Consider the following 19970-nt stretch of genomic DNA (forward strand, 5'->3'; position numbering starts at 1 on the left):
GATAGATAATTTAAGGGGAGTCAGAACCAAATATGTATTGTGCACAAGTTTTATTAATTAAATCACAAACACATAACTAAACTAACAAACACATACCATACACACACATGGATAAAATGAGAAGTGATAGAGAGAAACCGAATTGGGAACAGGAAATGGAGTGTGGGAACCATGGACGAATCAGACAAATGAATCATTCAGATGATTCTTTCAAAACATAATTATAATTCAGAATCGAGGTTTTGGCTCCAGCTCGTCTGCAGAGAAAACCAATGCTGATTACTTTTTACGATTCGTGAGGTCTGATCGCGCTCTGACAATGGCAGTGATGTCTCGCGCATATACTTCAATGAGTGCTAGACATCACTTCCGTTGTCAGAGCGCGATCAGACCTCACAAATCAAGTGATGAATGCAGTTGGACATAGTGGTGTATTAGAGGTAAAAAATGATATAAATACTGTTTGGTTTCTCACACAAACCGATCGTTTCATGTCTTAGGACATCAATGTGTCGTCACGAGCCGCAGGGTTTAATTTGGATTTGTCTGTCGTGTTTTATTTACTCTTATAGTCCAAGTTCCCGCTGACTTGCATTATACCACTGACAGACGGCAGCGGTTGGAGTTAAAAATCATCATTTGTGTTCTACTGAAGAAACAAAGACACCTACATCTTGGATGCTCTGGGGGTAAGCAGATAAACATAAAATTTTCATTTTTGGGTGAACTATCCCTTTAAATAGTCATATTGAAAGAGAAGAATAGGTTAAGAAGAAAGAACCAAGACAAAGACAAGTACCAAGAACTATGGAGTAACAAGAAGAACAGACAAGCAGCTCATTCAAGCCATCCAACCTTCACTCACTTTTCTTTTCTTTTACTTAATTTCTTTTCCGCTGAAAGTCTCGTGTTCTAAGTTTTGCCGCAAAGTTCAACCAACGACTTTTGCAGCTTCACCTATAACTCCAGCGACAAAGAGACTTCCTTTCATTGTTCCACATGGACTTTTAAGACCCTGCGACAAATCATCAACTTGGAAAACCGTTCTCTGCACGCCGACGAGGAAAATTCACATTTAAAGTCAACGCAAGCAAGTACCTCCAGATTAAAACTGAACTGGTGCATTTAAATTAATGATTCATGGTTCGTTCAGGTCTTTGAAGTGCACTGCTAGGAATTAAAGGGATAGTTCACCCAAAAATGAAAATTTGACATTTATCTGCTTACCCCCAGCGCATCCAAGATGTAGGTGACTTTGTTTCTTCAGTAGAACACAAATTATGATCTTTAATTCCAACCGTTGCCGTCTGTCAGTCTTATAATGTGGGTCAATGGGAACTTCTTTTATAAGAGTAAATAAAACTTGCTTAGACAAATCCAAATTAAACCCTGCGGCTCGTGACGACACATTGATGTCCTGATCTATCATTGCTTATCATTGCTATCTACATCAATTTTAATGTGATTTGATAGGATATGGTTTATCAGCCTAGCCCTACATGTAAGTATGTGTATTTAGCCGTTGAAGCCCAATTAGGTGACAAAAAGAACTCAGTTCAGTACTCAAGCGCTTTATAAGCAGTGTTAATGAGTTATCTTTCGCTGCTTATTGCACTTCAATGGTTTAAAATCACTTGTTTTTAAACCACCGCAATGCTTAAAACGCATGTAAATGTAAAGCTTTGTGACCATACAGAATAGCAGCATCACGTGAGCATAACCGCGATAGAGACCACAGTCCGAATTCTCTACTGGTTGACAAATTTCTACCAGTTAATCATGTCTACTGATATATCACCCTGAATATATAATCCTGTATGTTTTGGTCATTATAAACTGCTTTATACTGAAGTTATTCAAAAATATGAAAATAAAAATTAGCTGGGGCACATGTAAAAATGACATAAGGTATGCAGATAGGACTTGTTAAGGTTTTTGTCCTATTCTATATTATAAAATAAGAAAATGTAGAGAAGCGTATGCTATGGATAAAATTTTTAGAAACATGCACACAAATACATGCTTACATGCTAACATAACGTACTCGGTTACTAATGTAACCTCGTTTCCCTTAGACACTACACTCTGTACTGTGTCGTCTGCCGAGCCCCAAGCACTCCAAGTGGCTGAGGAGGAGGGATCTGTGTGCCACTAGCTCCACCTCTGACTGGTGGAGCTTTGAACAAATTCATTTAAAATTCATGCCGTTTTCTGTCTCAAAATTTGGTGTTTCCATCACTCATTTCTGATGCGATACATCAAAATGTGCATGAAAACAGGGTGATGGAAACAGGTATTGACACTTACTGAGCTAAATGGAATTAATATTGAAACTGAATAACTTTGATATTAACATTATTATTCTCGCCATTACTGTGAAGCTGCTTTGACAGTAAGAAATAAAGCTGATTTGATTTGTTTTTTAGGAATCTGTAACATGACAAAACCAATATCAAATGTTTTATAGAAAGACACACTCTATGAATCAGAGATGATGTTATTTACAGTTGTTGTATTTTTTTAATTGCTTACAGTTTCTGAAACTATGGCTCCATTTCTACAAACAAATCCACAAAACATGCACACAACATGCAAAACACCACACCGGCAAATCTATTTTTACAACTGTAAAATTATTATGATTATACAATTATGAAAAAATAATCACTACCCTATAAAATATTTTAAAAAACGCTTCAAAACATTGAGTTTTGATAAATGATCAAATTAGGTATATTTACAGTATAAACTGAAATGCAAGTGCTAAAAAATATTTCTTTCTCAAAACATAGTTAAATTAAGTTAACAAATTATGTGGAAGTGTTTTCATACATGATAACTGAGCGAAAGTATTTGGTAAATCAGTGTGGCATTTAAATGACAGTGTTTCCCAAATAAAACAAAAGAGCAGTTAGTTTTGAATGTGTCTAATGTAGAGAACAGTCTGGTTTCCCCCACATGTACTTTGTAGACGGTCCCTAACTGGCCTAAACGCTATAGAGTATTTTTGCGTTGCAAAACATTGAGGATTAAACAAACCGCGATGTGTGTTCAGTTCTATATTCTAGTACTTTCAAATAAGGTTTTTTCACAATTATAATTATTCACTTAAGAATCTATTGACATTTTTTAATATCTGTAAAATATCCAACCTCAGACCAACTTTTTCACAGTACACTCCAGTTGGTCCGTTTTGCAACATGATTGAATTAAAATCACAGCGCTGCATACCTGTCATGCAGGAGACCCTTTTCCACATATGAATGCATCCAGATGTTATTTAGGCCAATAAGTAATTAATAGAGTAGCCTTTTTCTCCGTGACAACAAAAGCAGACTACTCAGTTTCTTCTTTCTTGTTTTGATTGTTGGCATCAAGCTTATTGGTGCATTACCGCCACCTTCTGCTCCGGAGTCTGGATCAGACAATAGGTTTACAATTTACTACAATCTCACACACACAGAGTGTTGGGAGTAACGCGTTACAAAACATATTACTTTTTGCTATAACGCAGTAGTGTAAGGCATTACTAATCAATTTTCAGTAATATTTTACTCAGTACATGTTCAGTAACGCTTGCATTTCAACACTTTTTGCCTAAAACTTAACTGTTAAAACAAAACAAAAAACAACCAAAAAAACAAAACAAAACAAAAAACAAAAAAACAGCAAGACTACAAGACTTTAAAGGATTAGTTCACTTCTGAATTAAAATTTCCTGATAATTTACTCACCCCCACGTCATCCAAGATGTCCATGTCCTTCTTTCTTCAGTTGAAAATAAATTATTATTAAACAGTTGAAGGTCAAAATTAGTTTCAGTGCCGCTTCAAAGAGCTTTAAATGAGTGGTCTGGTATCTAGAGAAACCATCAGTCATTTTCTTAAAAAAAAAAAAATGAAACTTTATATAGACACAAATGATCGCATCACAAGTGCTTCCACCAGACCGCGATTCCGTATTCTTCAAAAAGCTTACGCTGAATGTCCTATGCATTAAATTTACAGAAAATGTGGGACATTCAGCATAAGCTTAAGGAGGGCCGTGAAGCTAATGGGCCGACAGTGGAAATACGGCATGATTTCAGCCTCTGTGCTCACGCTGGCCAGTGGAAAAGCGGCTAATGGGTGAAGATGGCAGAAGAATACTGTACATTTGTGAGATGGACGTATGCGCATTACTTCGAGTTTGTCAGATATAACAGATTAGTAAAACAGATTCTTAACTTTGTAATCCCACAATTTCATATTTCCTTCATTTCCTTCTAAATATTTCAACAGGATGGTAGCATCATGTAAAAGAAAAAAAGGGGGGAAGGGGAAACAAAATAACGATAAAACAAGTTGTCAAAACAAACATGCACCAGACAAGATGTTGTTTCTGTTTTATTTCTCAAATTACAAGACTATCAGAAGACAATTGAGTACACTGAGTAAACAAGAAAATGACATCAATTTATCTAATTCAAGAAAGACCTATTTACACACAATCCATCCTGACAGAAATAAACTACAACAATGACTATAGAGTTGTGGACTGGTGAAGCTTTAACTTTTAGGTCTTATAAGTTTTCCCAAGCAATTTTTTTTTTACCAATATGGCAAAAAGATATTGTGCTTTTAGGACAAACTCCAAATTTTATCTCACACTATTTACTTGTTTGTATTTAACATGAAAACAAATGTTTCTCACTTGCAACATATTTTCATATGATTGTGAAGGCTTGATAAACGGTTAAAACTCTTCTCACACTGAGTACAGTAGTACGGCTTCTCTCCAGTATGAACTCGCTCATGTACTTTCAGGGATCCAGAATGATTGAAACTCTTGTCACAATATGAGCACTTGTAAGGTTTTTCTCCAGTATGAATTCTTTGGTGCTGTTTCAGATTGCCAGCTCTATTAAAGCTTTTCCCACAGTCACAACACACATGATCTTTCACTTCATTATGTGTTTTCTGGTGCAGTTTAAAATTGTTCAACCATGAAAAACCCTTTCCACAGAGAGGACACACATAAGGCCTCTCATCTAAATGAATGTTTAGGTGTTTTTTTAAATGTGATGATGAAATAAACTTTTTACCACACTGATCACAGTTAAATGGCTTTTCTCCAGAGTGAATGCGCTGATGAATTCTGAGAGCTGTTGCTTGAGAAAAACTCTTTCCACACTGAGTACAGTAGTACGGCTTCTCTCCAGTATGAACTCGCTCATGTGATTTCAGGGATCCTGAATCAGTGAAACTCGTGTCACAATATGAGCACTTGTAAGGTTTTTCTCCAGTATGAATTCTTTGGTGCAGTTTCAGACAGTCAGCTCTAGTAAAGCTCTTCCCACAGTCACAACACACATGATCTCTCACTTCATTATGTGTTTTCTGGTGCTGTTTAAAACTATAAAGCCATGAAAAACTCTTTCCACAGAAAGAACACACAGAAGGCTTCTCATCTGAATGAACTTTTAGGTGGTGTTTTAGATTTGATGAAGAATTAAAATCTTTACCACACTGATCACACTTGAATGGTTTTTCTCCAGAGTGACAGAGCAGATGAATTCTGAGACCTGATGCTTGAGAAAAACTCTTTCCACACTGAGTGCATGTAAACGGTTTTTCTCCAGTGTGAACTCTCTTGTGTATCTTAAGGTTTCCTTTTACACTAAAACTTTTTCACACTGAGAGCAGGTGTACCGCTTATCTTTTGTTCTTTGAGTTTTGATACTCTGCTTTTCCTCCTCTGCTTCATTCAGTTCATGTTTTTGCGGTTTCATCTCCATCCAGTCTAAAATGAAAATATTATGTGGTTAAAACTCTGATTTAACAGAAGAAAGCAAGAGTATCAAGTATCAGATCTTTGATGTGTTATTTGCGGAATTTTCTTGTAAATAAAAATGTGGATGATAACAGCTATTCAAGATTATAATCATTTAGATGCATTTTTTGTTTAACTTATTGTCTCAATTTTGCTCATTAGTTCACAGCCACCAATTCTGGTGAACTGAAGCTTTGTTACCTTAAAGTCCCTCTGTACTCAATAATTTTATCCCTTAAAACTCATCTTTGATCAACAAGATTACATATTTAAAAGTTTTTTCTTGTGAAAACAATAATCTTGAATGTAACTCTACACCCTTGCTTCTTTCAGTATACGTGGATCTATGAATATGCAAATTGGTCCCCGCCTCCACTAAATCACACAAGCTAGGAATACCTGATCCACATGGTCAACTTTACTGTAGTAAATGCTACACAATGACAAGTCGAAATACTGGCTTATTTCAGCCATATATGTTTCAACTGCAAACTAATTCAGTATTGCTCTCTATTTCCAACACATAACAGTAATTGATATGATTAGCCTTTGGCTCGACTATGTTATCAAATATCTAATAACATGTTGCTAATGTTACACAAACCATGTTCCCGTTGACAATCTCATAGTCAGACAGCTGGCTTCTAGTAATCAGCATCCTTAGAAATGCTTTGAATAACTCAGGATGTCAGTGGAAAAAGACATATAGTTCATCATAACATAGTAAATTATATCATACACAATTCACCTGCTATATTGCTAAATGTACCTAATTTTTCATACAACGGAAAAATATACCAGGATAACCTGGCTTCTCGAGACCCACAGCATCATTAATGTCATGCTAAAGCCCGCCTGCACATTGATGGGATTGGTTACAACATGTTTGTGATGTAAACTGTGTTGGTTCACTGAAGTTTTAAGGAGAAAATACTCAGCAATGGTGTTGACTAATGAATTTGCACATGGTTTGTCTTAAGGCATAATAAAAACACCACATAGATATAACAACAACATTAAAAACTTGATTTTCACCACAGGGGGACTTTAATGTTTCTCAGCAGTCAACAATGAAGGATCAAGAATGGACACTAACCTATCTGTTCCTCAGTATCTTCATGTTTTATTCTGGATGGCTCTGAAATACTCATGTCTTCAATCTCTTCTTTAATAAACTCCATCTTTAACAGTCACACAGATTTCAGCTGCTACACCTGGAGTTTGTCCTTCTCTTGTAGGATGAGGTGAATATTCCCAGTATTTATTGGTGAATTGTTGTGGGAGGAGTTTCACTGCAGGTGTGAACTGTGATCGCTGTGTGATACTGACGCCCACAGGACCAGATCTGGAAAAAATCGAAGAGAAGTTACTGAATTTATACTGGATTACTTTAAAGTGCCCTAGAGTCTGGAGCGGGTTCCTATACCTGAATACTTCATTTGCATGCTTTGTTTAAGGTCGTCAGCCAGGTGCTTTGTCTCTGTTTCTAAGCACTGCCCCCCAAAATGTATATAAACTACAATGTACACTGCTTTAGTTAGACTTGATGACTACAGCTACCGACAGCACGTGTTCTCAATAAAGAATCCTATTGAAGATACATCCAAGTCTCCTGCACTTCACTTCTAAGATTTCCAACAGTACCAAGTCAATACTGAAATGTTAAAATTGTGACAATACCACCATTTCCCTCTAGCATTGTGAGCACTGTTGAACAGATTCTTAAACATGTGATATTACATATGATAATCCAAAGGGTGTGTCTTAATACAAGATACTAAAGAAGTACTTTCAGTTGGATTTACTACCATAAGTGATGCAGAAAAACATGTTGAGATTTAAATGTGCTAATAAATTTAAGTAATCTCAAGTCTAAAGGGTGTGTAGATGTTGGTTTTATTCAGAAAACTAAAACAACATGTTGCTGAAATGTGAAGAAATATATAAATTCATTTAAAATAAATATGATCTTAGTTTCCATCACTGGTTTCTGATGCGATACTTCAAAATGCGCACGAAAACAGGGTGATGGAAACATAGGTATTGACACTTAAGGAACTAAATTAAATTAATATTGAAACAAACTGAGTTGAATAATGACTCTACTGTCTTTTTAGAGCTGCTCTACAGCTGAATTCATAACTGAAGAACTTTGATATTAACATTATTATTCTCGCTATTACTGTGAAGCTGCTTTGACAGTAAGAAATAAAGCTGATTTGATTTGGTTTCTAGGAATCTGTAACATGACAAAACCAATATCAAATGTTTTATAGAAAGACGCACTCTATGAATCAGTAAGAGATGATGTTATTTACAGTTGTTGTTTTTTTAATTGCTTACAATTTCTGAAACTATGGCTCCATTTCTACAAACAAATCCACAAAACATGCAAAACACTACACCGGCACTTGCAAAAGCAAACAATGCATTCAAAATTATTTTTAAAAATATAAAATTATCATGATTATACAATTATGAAAAAAATAATTGTTAGCCTATAAAATATTTTTTAAAAATGCTTCTCAAAACATTGAGTTTTGATTTCTAAGTGATCAAATTAGGTATATTTACAGTATAAACATAAATGGGACTAAAAATATTCTTTCACAAAACATCAAGTATGAGTGTGTGTATGTGTATGTATGTATATATGTAATGTGTATATTTTACTTACTGTGATGATTGAAATGTTGTTGTTGTAATGTAACATTTTAGAATGGACCCCAGGAAGACTAGCTGATTGTACAGACTTTCAGCTAATGGGATCCATATAAATAAACAATAAAGAATAAATAAACAATAAACAATAAGTTAACAAAAACATGTGTACGTGTTTTCTTACATGATAACTGAGTGAATGTATTTGGTAAATCAGTGCGGCATTTAAATTCCAGTGTTTCCCAAATGAAACAAAAGAGCAGTTAGTTTTGAATGTGTCTAATGTAGAGAACCGTGTACTATGTAACTTTGTACTTTGCAGACGGTCCCTAACTTGCCGTCTAGTATTTGCGTTGTAACACATTGAGGATTAAAACAAACCGCGATGTGTGTTCAGATCTACGTTCTAATACTTTCAAATAAGTTTTTTTTTTCTTCACAATTATACAACTATAATTATTCACTTAAGAATCTACTGACATTTTTTAATATCTGTAGAATATCCACCTCAGACCAACTTTTTCACAGCACACTCCAGTTAGTCCGTTTTGCAACATGATTGAATTAACATCACAGCGTTACATACCTGTCATGCAGGAGACCCTTTACCACATATGAATGCATCCAGATGTTATTTAGGCCAATAAGTAATTAATAGAGTAGCCTTTTTCTCCGTGACAACAAAAGCAGACCACTCAGTTTCTTCTTTCTTGTTTTACGACTGTTGGCATCCATTGGTGCATTACCGCCACCTTCTGCTCCGGAGTCTGGATCAGACAATAGGTTTACAGTCTACTACAGACTCTCTCTCTCTTTCTCTCTCCCACACACACGCACACTCACCAAATTCTCCTGATAGTTTCTCATGTCTATATGTGGCATTGGAAACATCCATGGTGGAATAGCAGGCAATGGCACAGTTTGGCTATAATTCCTCTGGTCTATTCCAATTGATTGAGCTAATTGGGTACATATCCATCCTAGACTGTGATTATTTCCTTTCGTATGTTCGCAGCACTCGTGAAATACATTTGTTTTAGAGTGTGATTCTTTATGCCCTTTTAATGTTACCCAGTATACCATAAACAACTGTTGACGTCTCACCGTTAAAGGCATTTCACCCACTTCCACTTGAAAAGTTGCCACTTGGAGACGTTTTAAACTCCCCACAACATATTCTAAGTACCTGAGTTTGCACTGCATCAATTTTCTTTAGAAGTGCTCCTTATGCTGACCCATATGCTATACACCTATTGTCTGACTATTGCAGATTTTATAATCAGTTTATAAGTGAGTTACAGCTTGCACCCTGCTCACTTCATTGCATTCAATATTTTCTTGCATTTGGTCACTAAATTCTCTACATGAATACCGAATGTCAATTTTTCATCCAGCCATACACCGAAGAACTTGATTTCAGACACCTGATTTAACGGTTGGCCGTCTAGTGTCAACTCTACTGGAATATGCTTCTTTTTTGAGCGACATATAACCTGTGTCTTTGCTACCAATAATCAGAATCCCCATCTCTTAGCCCAATCTTCAGCTTGGTTTATTGAGGTCTGAATGTATGTTCCCTCTCTTCATCATCAACGTATAATGATCCTGCCATACTATTTTCTACCTGACTTGAAGATGGCACTAATCATTATATTATAAGGAGGGGGATAACTTAAATTGTTCTATCATATAAAAAGTCCAATACCCAATTGTATGTTCTACCTCTAATACCTAACAATTTCAGTTTTATTAAAAGACCATAAATCTTTCCATAGCATGTCTTATGATTTTTCTATGTTGAAAAACACTTTCACTTTCATATTGTTCAAGTCACATTTCTCCTCCACTTCACTCAGTTCGTCTCTTTTTCTCCATCACCTCTATTGCAGAAAATAAACATATTAGTTAGTTCTATTAGATCTGTCTAGATTGTGATGGAATGGAATGGGGATGTTTGTTTATGCTGTTTTCTTTCTCTTCAAAAACACTTAAAGTGACCCCACATTGTGAAATGTAACCCCTTTTGGAGCACTTGTAATCCAGATCTGAAAACGTGTGTATCTGGATCATGGTGATCTAATCCAATTTTGCTTTGAAAAACCTTAATTGTTCCTAAGCCGTTAACAACCTCTTTGTATTTTATAAGACCTGATCATTTGAGTTTATTTTACAATATGTACATCCCGAAGATATTAATCATAGAAGATGTTTAAACTCAATAATGTGATTGAAACTATATAACTCATTCTCTTTGTTCATTAAACAGATTAATCAAGACAAAATGTTGCTTCAGTTTAATTTTTCATAATAACATACAATACAATAAAGTAAATTTAGAAACTAAATAAATGACACGAATATATAGAATTGAAGAAAGACACCTAGTTAGCACAGAAATAAACTACAACAGCGAATTTATTTACAGTTGACTGGTGAAGCTTTAACTCATTTAAGTCTTTCTAGTTTTCCAAGCTTTTCACCAAATTCACAAAATTAAACTGATATTGTGCTTTTCCATATTCTATCTCATAAGTTTACTTGAATGTATGCGACATTGAAACTGCAACATTTTTTTCAGATGAGTGGAAAGGCTTGACAAATGTTTAAAATCCTTCCCATACAGAGTACATTAATTCAGCTTCTCTCCAGTATGAACTTGCTCATGTTTTTTCAGGTGTGCAGACTGAGTGAATCCTTTTTCACAATATGAGCACTTGTAAGGTTTTTCTCCAGTATGAATTTTTTGGTGCTGTTTCAGACAGCCAGCTTTAGTAAAGCTCTTCCCACATTCACAACACACATGATTTCTCACTTCAGTATGTGTTTTCTGATGCAGGTTAAAATAATAAAGACTTGAAAAACTCTTTCCACAGAGAGAACACAAGTGAGGCTTCTCATCTAAATGAACCTTCAGGTGTCGTTTTAGATGTGATGATATAATAAAATTTTTACCACAATGATCACAGTTAAATGGTTTTTCTCCAGAATGAACGTGCAGATGATATTTGAGATCGTGTCTACATTTGAAACTCTTCTCACACAGAGTACAGTGGTACGGCTTTTCTCCAGTATGAACTCGCTCGTGTAATTTCAGTTTTTCAGAACGACAGAAACTTTTGTCACAATATGAGCACTTGTAAGGTTTTTCTCCAGTATGAGTTCTTTGGTGCTGTTTCAGATTGTCAACTCTAGTAAAGCTCTTGCCACAGTCCAAACAGACATGATCTCTCACTTCATTGTGTGTTTTCTGGTGCTCTTTAAAATGACGCAGCCATAAAATACTCTTTCCACAGACAGAACACACATAAGGCTTTTCATCTGAATGAACTTTCAGGTGTTGTTTTAGATGTGACGAAGAAATAAAATCTTTATCACACTGATCACATTTAAAAGGTTTTTCTCCAGAGTGAACACGTAGATGATTACTGAGACCAGATGATTGTGAAAAACATTTTCCACACTGAGTGCATGTAAACGGTTTTTCTCCAGTGTGAATTCTCATGTGTGCATTTAGGTTTCCTTTTTGTCTGAAACTCTTTCCACACTGAGAGCAGGTGTGTAGCTTATATTTTGTTCTTTGGGTTTTGATGCTCTGCTTTTCCTCCTCTGCTTCATTCAGTTCATGTTTTTGCAGTTTCATCTCCATCCAGTCTAAAATAAACATATTATTAGGTTAAAATAAGTTGTGGATGACAACAGCTATTCAAGATTATGACCATTTAGATGCATTTTCTGTAGCATTTAACATCTCTAATTTGTTCATTTCTTCACAGCCACCACATCTGTTGAACTGAAGCTTTATTACCTTAATATTTCTCAGCAGTCAATAATAAAGAATCAAGAATGAACACTAACCTATTTGTTCCTCAGTTTCTTCATGTTTTATTCTGGATGATTCTGAAATACTCATGTCTTCAATCTCCTCTTTAATAAACTCATCTGAATGAACTTTCAGGTGTTGTTTTAGATGTGATGAAGAAATAAAATCTTTATCACACTGATTGCATTTAAAAGTTTTTTCTCTAGAGTGAACACGTCGATGATTAAAGAGACCAGATGATTGTGAAAAACTTTTTCCACACTGAGTGCATGTATACGGTTTTTCTCCAGTGTGAATTCTCATGTGTGCATTTAGGTTTCCTTTTTGTCTGAAACTCTTTCCACACTGAGAGCAGGTGTGCAGCTTATCTTTTGTTCTTTGGGTTTTGATGCTCTGCTTTTCTCCACCGCTTCATTCAGTTCAGGTTTTTGCGGTTTCATCTCCATCCAGTCTAAAATAAACATATTATTAGGTTAAAATAAGTTGTGGATGTGGATGACAACAGCTATTCAAGATTATGACCATTTAGATGCATTTTCTGTAGCATTTAACATCTCTAATTTGTTCATTTCTTCACAGCCACCAAATCTGTTGAACTGAAGCTTTGTTACCTTAATATTTCTCGGCAGTAAATAATGAAGAATCAAGAATGAACACTAACCTATTTGTTCCTCAGTTTCTTCATGTTTTATTCTGGATGGTTCTGAAATACTCATGTCTTCAATCTCCTCTTTAATAAACTCATCTGAATGAACTTTCAGGTGTCGTTTTAGATGTGATGAAGAAATAAAATCTTTATCACACTGATCACATTTAAAAGGTCTTTCTCCAGAGTGAACACGTAGATGATTACTGAGACCAGATGATTGTGAAAAACTTTTTCCACACTGAGTACAGTGGTACGGCTTTTCTCCAGTATGAACTCGCTCATGTAATTTCAGTTTTTCAGAACGACAGAAACTTTTGTCACAATATGAGCACTTGTAAGGTTTTTCTCCAGTATGAATTCTTTGGTGCTGTTTCAGATTGTCAACTCTAGTAAAGCTCTTCCCACAGTCCAAACAGACATGATCTCTCACTTCATTGTGTGATTTCTGATGCACTTTAAAATGACGAAGCCATAAAATACTCTTTCCACAGACAGAACACACATAAGGCTTCTCACCTGAATGAACTTTCAGGTGATGTTTTAGATTTGATGAAGAAATAAAAACTTTATCACACTGATCACATTTAAAATGTTTTTCTCCAGAGTGAACACGTAGATGATCACTGAGACCAGATGATTGTGAAAAACTCTTTCCACACTGAGTGCATGTATACGGTTTCTCTCCAGTGTGAATTCTCATGTGTTTATTTAGGTTTCCTTTTTGTCTGAAACTCTTTCCACAGTGAGAGCAGGTGTGTGGCTTTTTAGCGTTTGTTCTTTGAGTTTTGATGCTCTGCTTTTCCTCCACTGTTTCATTCAGTTCATGTTTTTGCAGTTTCATCTCCATCCAGTCTAAAATGAAAATATTATGAGGTTAAAATAAGTTGTGGATGTGGATGACAACAGCTATTCAAGATTATGACCATTTAGATGCATTTTCTGTAGCATTTAACATCTCTAATTTGTTCATTTCTTCACAGCCACCAAATCTGTTGAACTGAAGCTTTGTTACCTTAATATTTCTCAGCAGTCAATAATGAAGAACCAGGAAAGAACACCAACCTATTTGTTCCTCAGTATCTTCATGTTTTATTCTGGATGGTTCTGGATCACTCAAGTCTTCAATCACCTCTTTAATAAACTCCATCTTTAACAGTCACACAGATTTCAGCTGCTACACCTGGAGTTTGTCCTTCTCTTGTAGGATGATGTGAATATTCCCAGTATTTATTGGTGAATTGTTGTGGGAGGAGCTTCACTGCAGGTGTAAACTGTGATCACTGTGTGATACTGACACCCACAGGACCAGATCTGGAAAAATCAGAAAGAAGTTACTGAATTTATACTGGTTTACTTTAACAGCAAACACATATGGCGTCTTATGGAAAAGCAGAAATACAGCGGTTACTCCTGAACACAAGCAGCACTTGTGCATATAAAGGCCAGAACACACCAATCCGACGCCGACGAACTAGTGGCGACGAAAGCAGACTGCGGGGTTGGCTCACGTCAGCAGCGTCTGTGTCAAAAGTTGCCCTGACACACCAAACCGACGCTAAACAGCCGACGGCCAAGCAGCACGTTAGTTCTGCGCCTGCGTGAGATGAAATGCCTTTCCGAAACAGCAGGCGGCAGTAGCTGAACAGCCAATCAGAATGATCAGATGGCCCGACGGACCGACAAGCTCCAACGCCGATTCAACATTTCAAATCGGCCAAAAAAAAGTCGTCGAGGACCAACTTCAACCGAGAAAACTTAGTCGGCCAACGAAGAAAAACTGCCCGACGGCCGACCATCGGCTTGGTGTGTTCCTGCCTTAAACACTACTTTATTAGGCACAATACTGAAGAAAGGTAAAAAGAAGATTCGATCGAAACTTTTCTGAAAACAATTTCCCTTCAGATATACATTCAAATAAAAACTCGTGATCAGCACTAATCACATGACTTGCGTATTTCAATGTCAAAAGAGAGACGATTTTGCAGGTATGGTTTCTTTAGCTAGTTATGCTTTACTCATGTAGAATAAAACATAAAAAAAAAAAAATCAATAAGTGATTATCAAATAAAGTGACAATCCTGTAGTTTGTCTGATACTAATGACGTGCTTGATGTAGCCCTAAAAATCACATTTAGAAACAATAGAAATAATAAATTCTACATAAATTGCATAAGCAAATGTATATATATAAAGAAAAACACTGGATCTCATAAGGCTCTTTAGAGGTCAAGTGACCGAAACTAATCAGAGAGTAAACACATCTACTCAATCGTGCTGCTGTCTGAACTTTGAGCCTAGTGGATAAATGGTCCATGTGGTGCGGTTCAAATGAGTATATAACTGACTTCATGCAACCTTTTTAATCGAGAATATCATCTTTGGACGATAACTCGAGGTTAGTTTCACTTTCGCTTTTACTTTTGTTGCCGCTTCCACTAATTTTTTTCTCCTCGTGAATTTTACTAGCTTACAATGTGCAGTAAGAAATGTGTGTGTACTTTCACATGCAAGCTAAACTGATTGGCTGTTGTTGTGTTTATTTCTGCAGTGTGATTGGCTGTTAGATTAATCCATATTGAGTAAAAATGCCCAGAGCTTATTGTTATCAACATCAAATTTATTGTGATTTGATATATAATTTATCGGCCCGACCCTACATGTAAGTATGTGCATTTAACAACTGAAGCCCAATTAGGCGGCAAAAAGAACTCAGTTCAGTACTCACATGCTTTATGAGCAGTATTGTGCTTCAATGGTTTAAAATCACAATGCTTAAAACACATAGACTGGGTAAACCCAGCCTGATCTAAACCCAACTCAGTCTGGAAACCCGTACATTCATTTCTGCTGCATCTGTTACACTTTTGCGGGAACCAATCACAGACTGGCTTATCCACCTTGCTTGCTATTGGCGGGTACAGTGCTCTTTCTATGGCTCTGGGCGGGTATAACACGATGACATCTCTCGCACGACCGTCAATCCAATTCCTTTTAACCTCTCAATGATGCTAAATGACTTCTTTAGTTTAGCAAACAAATCACTCGACTGGGTGTAAATACCACTCACTTTGATGTTTTTTTTGCACAACCTGCAAAAATCGCTCGATGCTATTGCTGCTTCTGCAAACTGCTGATCAATGCTACAAACCAATACAAACTAAGCCTGTCTGGAGTTTTCGCATTACTCTGCAAAAGTACTCCCAGATCGTTGATCTGATTGGTTGAAGGACTATCCAATTGCGTGACTAATGCTCGTTGATCACGCCTCTTGTGCAGTAGGAAATACATAGCAAACTCCCCAGACCAATGTTCAATTTTAAATTGAGCTTGGTCTGGTGATAGCCAGACAATAAAACGCATGTAAATGATAAGCTTTTGTGACCAATACAGAACAGCAGTGTAACGTGAGCATAACCGCTATAGAGACCATATTCCAAAATCTCTACATGTTGACAAATTTCTACCGGCCTTTCGCACCAAATAGTTCTAAGAACTTAGATCTAGGAACTAGCCACTAGGATATGCAGATAGAACTTGTGAAGGTTTCTGTCCTATTCTGTATCATAAAGTAGGATAATGTTGGGACGTGCATGCTGTGGATTCAATTGTGTTAGCCTTCATTCTCAAACAAACTCATATTTATCCTGAAACTTATCAAATCATAACTTATCAAATCATCAAAATCAACAACATGTATGTTAGACCCAATGCCGACTAAACTACTGAAAGAAATGCTTCCAGAGGTCGTAGGTCCACTTCTTGATATAATTAATTCATCTTTAACACTAGGATACGTGCCAAAAACTTTTAAGCAGGCTATTATTAAACCTCTTATTAAAAAACCTCAACTAGATCCGAGAGATTTAGTAAATTACAGGCCAATCTCGAATCTACCTTTTCTGTCAAAGATACTAGAAAAGGCAGTTTCAACACAACTGTGCTCCTTTTTAGAAAGAAATGGAATCTGTGAGGATTTCCAGTCAGGATTTAGACCATACCATAGTACTGAGACTGCTCTCGTTAGAGTTACAAACGATCTACTCTTATCATCCAATCGTGGCTGTATTTCTCTATTAGTGTTATTAGATCTCAGTGCTGCTTTTGACACTATCGATCACAACATTCTTTTAAAAAGACTTGAAAACTATATTGGCATTACTGGAATTGCTTTGGCATGGTTCAAATCTTACTTATCTGACCGTTATCAGTCTGTAGTAGTTAATAAAGAGATGTCGTATCGATCACAAGTTCAATATGGAGTACCACAAGGCTCAGTACTAGGACCGTTGCTTTTCACTCTGTACATGCTGCCCTTAGGAGAGATAATTAGGAAGCATGGTATTAGTTTTCACTGCTACGCTGACGATACTCAGCTCTATATTTCCTCGCGCCCTGACGAAACCTACAAATTCACAAAACGAACAGAATGCATAGCTGACATTAAAAACTGGATGACAAGAAATTTCTTATTATTAAATTCAGAAAAAACTGATATCCTAATCTTTGGACCAAAAACTTCCTCACGAAAAAACCTTGAATACTCTCTAATAGGGCTGGGCGATATATCGCATGTGATTCTCACGCGCATTTCGTCAGTAAAGCCGGTTCCCTGATTACCGCTAAATCGGCATCACCTGCTTTCAAATGGAGCACCTTTTAATAGACAGAGCCGCAGTTCACGGACAAGCCACGCAAAATCGCGTTCAGTATCGAAGATGAATCGACTTCGATAATGAACCCGATTTTGCGTGGCTTGTCCGTGAACTACGGCTCTGTCTATTAAAAGGCGCTCCATTTGAAAGCAGGTGATGGCGATTTAGCGGTAATAAGGGAACCGGCTTTACTGACGAAATGCGCGTGAGAATCGCATGCGATATATCGCCCAGCCCTACTCTCTAACACTTGACGGGTGCTCCATTAAATCTTCGTCCTCAGTTAGGAACCTGGGTGTGCTCTTTGATACCAATCTTTCATTTGAAAGTCATGTTTCTAGTATCTGTAAAACCGCCTTCTTCCATCTAAAAAATATATCTAAATTATGACATATGCTCTCAATGACAAATGCGGAACAGTTGGTTCATGCATTCATGACCTCAAGACTAGATTACTGTAACGCTCTACTGGGTGATTGTTCAGCTCGGCTTTTAAACAGACTACAGTTGGTCCAAAATGCGGCAGCTAGAGTTCTTACTAGAACCAGAAAGTATGACCATATTAGTCCAGTTCTGTCAACATTACATTGGCTCCCTATTAAACATCGTATAGATTTTAAAATCTTGCTACTTACTTATAAAGCTCTAAATGGTTTAGCTCCCCAGTACCTAAGTGAGCTCTTAATGCATTATAGTCCTTCACGTTTATTGCGATCTCAGAATTCAGGCCAGTTGATAATACCCAGAATATCAAAATCAACTGAAGGCGGCAGATCCTTTTCCTATTTAGCACCTAAACTCTGGAACAATCTTCCTAGCATTGTTCGGGAAGCAGACACACTCTGTCAGTTTAAATCTAGACTAAAAACACATCTCTTTGCTCTTGCATACACATAACACATTATCAATACATTAACATTTTTTCAAATCCGTTAAAGGATTGTTACGCTGCAATAATTAGGTTGGCCGGAACCGAGAACATTTCCTATAACACTAGATATACCTGTACATCAGAATAAGAATGGCATCTACGCTAATTATCAGTCTCTCTGCTTATCCTGAGGTTTGCCAGGTGCTGGATCCAAGGCCTGTATCCAGATCAGATGGAGAACCTGTGTCTGGACCTGACTACAACGTAGCCCAGGAGACAATGGGCCTACAGATCTCCAGTTCTGGCTGCATCTATAATTCAGATTTTTAATCTCCGTATCCGCTTACATATATTTATATATAATCTATTTTTAATCTCTATAATAAAAATGTATAATTCAGATTTTAATCTCCATATCCATTTACATATATTATATATATCTTCCAAGGGTTTTTTTCCCTCCTAGGACTTTTTTCCCAGTGTTAGCACGCTAGGTTTTTCTCCTATGGGTTTTTTTCCACCCCTGGGAGTCAGCCGACATTGGCTTAATGTAGCACCATCTTGTATATGTTACATATTACCACGCTTGCTTGTACAGCTTATTTTTAACCACTTCCCTTTTTTCTGTGCTTCTAATATGTAAAGCTGCTTTGAAACAATTACCAATTGTAAAAAGCGCTATATAAATAAATTTGACTTGACTTGACTTGACTGAAAACGTGTTTTTTTCTTTGGGATATGCTTGTGGTTGCCAGATGCAAAGAGCTTAAATCCCCCAAATAGAGCTTTTCCCTTAAACTTCCCTTATACTTTCTTCCCGGTGTTTTACTTAATCTGTGCAATCTAGCAACTCTGTGCACGCGCTCCCTTTAAATGCGGAAGCAGTGCTGGTGATCTGAAAACAAACATACGCTGGAGTTTAGCGATCTCCACAGCGAAATTCTGCTTCAATGAAAGTGTCATGCAGCCAGTCTTTGTTTCTTCACAAGCCACTTGTACTGTTTGTGTGACTAAATCTGCCATGATCAAACCTTCAGTGATGAATTTCAACAAATGCAACACTGATCTCCACCCAGGGCCATTTCTAGCATTTTTGGCACCCTTGACCTTGGCATATTTGAGCATATGTTTACTATTTTCAATAAGTGAACATGCCTAGACTTAATTGCAGCAAAAGTGTCAATAATGTCATCATAGGACATCTGCCTGGAAACATCCCTGTTTATGCTCATACAATCAGACATGGCATTGCCACACACCATTATAAACCCTTTTGAAACTATTCTATATAGCTAAAGCTGTAAACAAGAAGTAAACACTTACAGTTAGGACTGGGGCTTGTCTCTGATGCCTATCCTCCTACAGTAGCATCTGCCTTGTGATTCTCTAAAAATTTGTTGAAGTGCACCTATCATGTACCATTAATATAAAACTCTCTAGCATAAACAAACAGATTCTCATAATCTACACTCCCAAATCACAATGCCTGTCTGTCTGTGACTTCAA

At 36.6% G+C, this 19970-nt stretch overlaps 2 protein-coding genes and 1 pseudogene across 9 annotated transcripts in view; 1 reads left to right on the forward strand and 2 right to left on the reverse strand.

Annotated features, from left to right (window-relative positions):
* Positions 1 to 19970, forward strand: part of LOC125248716 — a 551526-nt pseudogene that overhangs the window by 298481 nt on the left and 233075 nt on the right.
* The window catches only part of LOC125248645 (gastrula zinc finger protein XlCGF7.1-like), a 44079-nt gene that overhangs the window by 9880 nt on the left and 14229 nt on the right, over positions 1 to 19970 (reverse strand). The window contains exons 1-2 of one of the 5 annotated variants that reach the window (XM_048160729.1): positions 9059 to 9624; positions 6908 to 7156 (exon numbers count right to left, since the gene is read on the reverse strand). The exons of 1 other annotated variant lie outside the window; for it this stretch is intronic. In XM_048160729.1, coding sequence (XP_048016686.1) covers positions 6908 to 6992 — 85 coding nt within the window. In that variant the 5' untranslated portion in view covers positions 6993 to 7156; positions 9059 to 9624. Of the gene's footprint in view, positions 1 to 3231; positions 3409 to 5527; positions 5782 to 6907; positions 7157 to 9058; positions 9625 to 19970 lie in introns of those variants that run through there. 3 more of the 5 variants (XM_048160730.1, XM_048160728.1, XR_007180334.1) reach the window with 3 other exon arrangements.
* LOC125248584 (zinc finger protein 239-like) overlaps positions 10752 to 19970 on the reverse strand; it is a 69165-nt gene continuing 59946 nt past the window's right edge. For 3 of the 4 annotated variants that reach the window (XM_048160582.1, XM_048160581.1, XM_048160580.1), the window contains exons 2-4: positions 14004 to 14252; positions 12954 to 13793; positions 10752 to 12123 (exon numbers count right to left, since the gene is read on the reverse strand). In XM_048160582.1, coding sequence (XP_048016539.1) covers positions 11102 to 12123; positions 12954 to 13793; positions 14004 to 14088 — 1947 coding nt within the window. In that variant the 5' untranslated portion in view covers positions 14089 to 14252 and the 3' untranslated portion in view covers positions 10752 to 11101. Of the gene's footprint in view, positions 12124 to 12327; positions 12744 to 12953; positions 13794 to 14003; positions 14253 to 19970 lie in introns of all 4 variants that reach the window. The other variant, XM_048160583.1, reaches the window with a different exon arrangement.

This window comes from Megalobrama amblycephala, linkage group LG16 (genome assembly GCF_018812025.1).
Source record: "Megalobrama amblycephala isolate DHTTF-2021 linkage group LG16, ASM1881202v1, whole genome shotgun sequence".
Taxonomy (NCBI): domain Eukaryota; kingdom Metazoa; phylum Chordata; class Actinopteri; order Cypriniformes; family Xenocyprididae; genus Megalobrama; species Megalobrama amblycephala.